The sequence below is a fragment of the Lycorma delicatula genome, chromosome 13, assembly GCF_047948215.1.
Source record: "Lycorma delicatula isolate Av1 chromosome 13, ASM4794821v1, whole genome shotgun sequence".
Classification (NCBI taxonomy): domain Eukaryota; kingdom Metazoa; phylum Arthropoda; class Insecta; order Hemiptera; family Fulgoridae; genus Lycorma; species Lycorma delicatula.
This window is the reverse complement of record NC_134467.1, coordinates 38914613-38920612: the sequence shown is the minus strand read 5'-3', so window position 1 is coordinate 38920612 and position 6000 is coordinate 38914613. Positions and strand designations below refer to the sequence as shown.

General features: G+C 31.2%; 1 protein-coding gene across 1 annotated transcript in view; it reads left to right on the top strand.

The window, feature by feature from the left end:
* The first annotated feature begins 389 nt into the window (after positions 1 to 389).
* LOC142333730 (uncharacterized) overlaps positions 390 to 6000 on the top strand; it is an 81745-nt gene continuing 76134 nt past the window's right edge. The window contains exon 1 of the mRNA XM_075381177.1: positions 390 to 1141. Within this exon, the coding sequence (XP_075237292.1) occupies positions 547 to 1141 (595 nt within the window). The 5' untranslated portion in view covers positions 390 to 546. The remainder of the gene's footprint in view (positions 1142 to 6000) is intronic.

The following is a 6000-nucleotide window of genomic DNA, read 5'->3' as shown; positions in this document are numbered from 1 at the left end:
ACCTACGTGTTTATTTCATCGTTTTGTTCTTATTTTAATTTTTATTATTGGGATAATTTCAGAAATATTTAACGTTTCTGAAATTTTTTATTATACGCCACAATTAACCTAATATGTATATCCGTGCGCACGCGTGCCCTCTTAAAAAAATCTTTTAATTTTATACACCATAATTAACCTAATATGTATACGTGTGTGCGTGCGTGCGTGTCTTGTGCACGTAAATGTATATTCATCGAATTTATAGTGGGAGAAAATTAGAGAGAAATTACTACGCAACGTTTAATTCATACTATCTTCGTAGTGGGAGAGAAATTATACTGGAAATACAGTGGTTAAACAAGAGTTTCTTTTATATTTACTTCAGTTGTTCAGCAGACGCTGCGCTGTGCAAAACTCACAAGTATTATCTACTTTTTTTTTTTAATTTTGTTGTATTTTTAAAGTACGCGTTTTTTTATATTAATTTATTTTTATTGGTGTATGTGTGTGTCTTTTATTTTAACTTAAAAAAAAACATTTTTTTAAAATTAAATTAAAAAAAAAATGCCGGAATTATCTCGATCTTGTTCAACTGATCATAGTGAATGGAATATCGATAAAAATAATCGAAGTTATATCGATCCGTGGGATTTAGAAAATTATGTTTATATGAAACGGAGATTAAGTATGAATGTTGTATCATTTAACGATAATAATAACAGTATTATACAAACCGACGGAGAACCGATCACGTCATTATCAGCTAAATCAGATTTTTATTACGTTAAACCACCTCCACCACCATCAAGAATACCGCCAAAAAAATCATTGTTGCCAATGCAACCGATTAAAACTATCAGACGACAAAGTTTAATTCAAGAAGTATCACCCGGAATTGATGAACAACATTTTTCAAACGGAATGTATAATATTTATTATAATAATGATAATAATAATCAACATAGATGTCATCAAAATCAGTATTACCAACGTAATAATAATTATAATAATAAACCAACACGTCGTCATTCTTCTATTACATATATGCAGTTTTGCCAACATCAACAACAGAATCATCATCAACAAATGTTTCGTCAAAATCATCATCATCTTCCACATTTTCATCAAAATCATCAGTTTTCATATTATCCAAATCTTGGTAAGGTTTTTTTTTATATTTATTTTAATTTATGAATTTTATTTAAATTAATTAGCAATTCATACGTTCAGTTTAGTTTTTTCTTCGAAAAAATTATTACTTTCGACCGCATAGTAGGAATGGGAGATGAAAATTAATTTTATTTTACTTTAAATTATGGTTTATGTATAAATTTATATTTAGCCCTGTTTATAAAATTTTGTGGCTCTTAAAATTTCCATAATTACTTGATAAATTTCATTGAAATTTTGATATGTTGTAGTAGTGTAACTGAAGATGTGCATATGGAAATTTGATAAAGATTGGTTGACCCATTCTTGAGTAAACATCGAAAAGATTTGAGTGGAGCCAGTTAGAAGCATGGTTTATTATGATACTGCTAGTTGGAACATTGAACCATCGGGTTTGGTCTAGTAGTAAACGCGTCTTTACAAATCAGCTGATTTCAAAGTCGAGAGTTCTAAAGTTCAAATCGTAGTAAAAGCAATTATTTTTATACAAATTTGAATACTAGATCGTGGATACCGATGTTCTTTGGTGGTTGAGTTTCAATTAACCACACATCTCAGAAATGGTTGACCTGAGACTGTACAAGACTACACTTCACTTACACTCATACATATCATCCTTTGATACTTGATGGTGATTCCCGGAGATTAAACAGGAAAAAAAAGTTGACGTTTTCTTATCTCTCTCTATTTTTTTTGTTTAGCCTCAGAGATCACCGTAAGATATTACTTCAGAAGATGATATACATGAATGTAAATGAAATGTAGTCTTGTACAGTCTCAGATCGATCATTTCTGAGATGTGTAATTAATTGAAACCCAACCATCAAAATACATCGGTATCCACGATATTGTGTTCAGATCCATCCGTTAATTACCTTTCAGATAATAGTTCAGAGGATGAATGAGGATGATATGTATGAGTGTAAATGAAGTGTAGTGTCTGTACAGTCTCAGTTCGACCATTCCTGAGATGTGTGGTTAATTGAAACCCAATCACCAAAGAATACCAGTATCCACGATTTAGTATTCAAATCCTTGTAAAAATAGCTGGCTTTACTAGGACTTGAACGCTGGAACACTCGACTTCTAAATCAGCTGATTTGGGAAGACGCGTTCACCACTAGACCAAGCCGGTGGGTTCATATAAAAGTAACTGCGTTTATTACTATTTGTATCTTAGAACTCTGGACTTCGAAATCAGCTGATTTTCGAAGACGAATTTAACCACTAGACCAACCCAATAGGTTAACGTTTCTTTATCTGCGGTTAACAATATTATTCAACGTATTCTCGATAGTTTTACCTATTTTGAGGGTTATAATTACTCGGTATTCTGTGGTAACAAAATAAAAAGTCGTTCTTCCTGAAGGTATTTTTTTCCAGGATCAGAATTATATGTAACTTACTAGCCGATCATTTATATTTTACTATAAATGTATTACATATTTAGAATAGTAAATCAGCTGTTGTGTTGCAACACTTCAATTTCTATTTTGTTACGACAGTTTAAGTTTACTAATTTTTCATTTTGGATTTTTATTTCAACAAAAAGTACCAATATTTAACTGTTTGTAGATTTAATTATGAATTTTTTTGAATTAAATTGTAGTGGTTCAAATCTTTGTTTTCTAGTGCAAATTTTATTATTAATTATTATTATATTATAGGAATAATTAATTGATTTTACTAGTCTAAAATTTTACATATCAAAATTTTGTTGTATTAAGTAATTTAGAACAGAAAAGAATTATTTAACTAAATTTTTAAATTAAATATTCTAATAATTAAAATAAATCAGGTAAAGAAATCGCTAGGTCAATTTCGTTGTAGTGTTACAATTTTTTTGTTGAAATAACTGGTATCGACTGCTTTGATCATTTTACCTTATGAGAATGAAAATTTGTAACGTCTATAAAATAACATACCTGAAACTGGGAATTCGAACCCAGTATCTTCGGATGAAAGGTTGAAGATGTTACCACTCCGCCACGAAGATCGGCGTATTATTTGATTGTATATTATTATTATTATTATTATGAAAGCTGTTATTATTGGTGTTTGGGCGATGAATTTCAAAATTAAGTTTAAAGTTTGTTATTGGATATAATTCTGAAGGTAATAAGAAAAAATAAGTTACTACTGGGCGTTTTACCTCATGTGGCAATGGGGAGTTCTCCCCCCATTCCCTTCTCCCAATTTCCATCTTTCCGCCCCCATTTCTCCTTCCCTTTCGTTCCCTAATTTTCTTTTTTTCCCCTTTTTTTGAAAATTTTCTTTTATATTTTGTTTTTAACATTTTTTTGAAAATTTTTTCTTCCCTTTCGTTCCTCAGTTCCTCTTTCCTTTTCCCCATTCCTCTTTCCTCCCTCTCGTTTATTTACAATGATTTTAACGTTTTTGAAAATTTGATTGCTTATAACTTGAAAAAAAAATTATTTATTGAGAAACGGTTTCCGGCATCACTTTTCTCGTTAAAGTTTACATTAAAATCGTGTATCACACGTCCATCTTCCTATTTTAAAAAAAAATCTGAATCATTATGGCAAATCAAATCCAAGATGGTGGATAGAAATTTCAAATGTATCATAAAGTGGTAATTTTGCAAATATGTAGATTCGAACTTGTTTTTAATTCCTAGTATTATATATAAATATACATATGAATTATATTAAACAAAATTTAGTAAATTAAAAATTCGAATATTTATTCACATACTAACAGACCCGGCAATGCTTCGCTATTGCTAGATTTGAATATATATATATATATATATATATATATATATATATATATATATATATATATATATATGAGAGAGAGAATGAGTGAGAAAGAGAGTGGGAGAAAGAAAGAAAGAGAGAGAGAGATTAAATGAACACAATTGAGAGTTTTATAAAAAACTAACAGAATGAACATTACGGAACTTCACAAAATGTAACATTATTCTTTTCCCCCTTTTTCCAAATTCCCCTTTCCCATTCCCTCTTTCCATTCCCCATTCTCTTTTTCCATTCCCCTTTCCCCTTTTCGATTTCCTTTTCCAATTTCCTTTCTCCATTCCATTTAATTTTATCATATTCCTTCTCCCCCAAATTCCCTCTTTCCATTTAAAAATCATTCTGAATCGATTAACCAGGATAAGACACCGATTCTATCTCTTTGCCACTTGTACTCGCTTTTCACCGCACCCCTCCCCCGTGACACGCGTCGTCATTGTCGTCAGTCCGTCAGAAGCTCTCGAATGACGCCGTTGTCGGATGTTTCTGTGTAGGTTTTAACTAGCTTTCAACGCAAGACAATTTGGCGTCTTCACCAGTGCTTTGGCTGTGACGTATAGTTTGTTGTTTCAAGTAAAAGAGTTAGAAGCGAATTATCTTCTCAAAGTTATGTATGTACATATATAATAATAATAATAATAATAATAAACCGAAGTAAAGATAGGTAACATAAATTTTTTTTTGTCTTCAGTCATTTGACTGGTTTGATGCAGCTCTCCAAGATTCCCTATATAGTGCTAGTCGCTTCATTTCAGTATACCCTCTACATCCTACATCCCTAAAAATTTGTTTTACATATTCCAAACGTGGCCTGCCTACACAATTTTTTCCTTCTACCTATCCTTCCAATATTAAAGCGACTATTCCAGGATGCCTTAGTATGTGGCCTATAAGTCTGTCTGTTCTTTTAACTATTTTTTTCCAAATGCTTCTTTCTTCATCTATTTGCCGCAATACCTCATCATTTGTCACTTTATCCACCCATCTGATTTTTAACATTCTCCTATAGCACCGCATTTCAAAAGCTTCTAATATTTTCTTCTCAGATACTCCTATCGTCCAAGTCTCACTTCCATATAAAGCGACACTCCAAACATACACTTTCAAAAATCTTTTCCTGACATTTAAATTAATTTTTGATGTAAACAAATTATATATCTTACTGAAGGCTCGTTTCGCTTGTCCTATTCGGCATTTTATATCGCTCCTGCTTCGTCCATCTTTAGTAATTCTACTTCCCAAATAACAAAATTCTTCTACCTCCATAATCTTTTCTCCTCCTATTTTCACATTCAGTAGTCCATCTTTGTTATTTCTACTACATTTCATTACTTTCGTTTTGTTTTTGTTTATTTTCATGCTATAGTTTTGCGTAGGACTTCATCTATGCCGTTCATTGTTTCTTCTAAATCCTTTTTACTCTCGGCTAGAATTACTAGATCATCAGCAAATCGTAGAATCTTTATCTTTTCACCTTGTACTGTTACTCCGAATCTAAATTATTCTTTAATTTCATTAACTGCTAGTTCCATGTAAAGATTAAAAAGCAACGGGGATAGGGAACATCCTTGTCGTACTCCCTTTCTTATTACGGCTTCTTTCTTATGTTCTTCAATTATTACTGTTGCTGTTTGGTTCCTGTACATGTTAGCAATTGTTCTTGTATCTCTGTATTTGAACCCTAATTTTTTTAAAATGCTGAACATTTTATTCCAGTCTACGTTATCGAATGCCTTTTCTAGGTCTATAAACGCCAAGTATGTTGGTTTGTTTTTCTTTAATCTTCCTTCTACTATTAATCTGAGGCCTAAAATTGCTTCCTGAAAACAAATTGGTCTTCTGCTAACACTTCTTCCCCTCTCCTCTCAATTCTTCCGTATAGAATTCTAGTTAAGATTTTTGATGCATGACTAGTTAAACTAATTGTTGTGTATTCTTCACATTTATCTGCTCCTGCTTTCTTTGGTATCATGAGTATAGGTAACATAAAAGTATTATATTTTTTAAATACATATTATACATATTTTTTTTCAAAATAAGATACCTAACTGCTTTTTTGAAGTCAATAAGA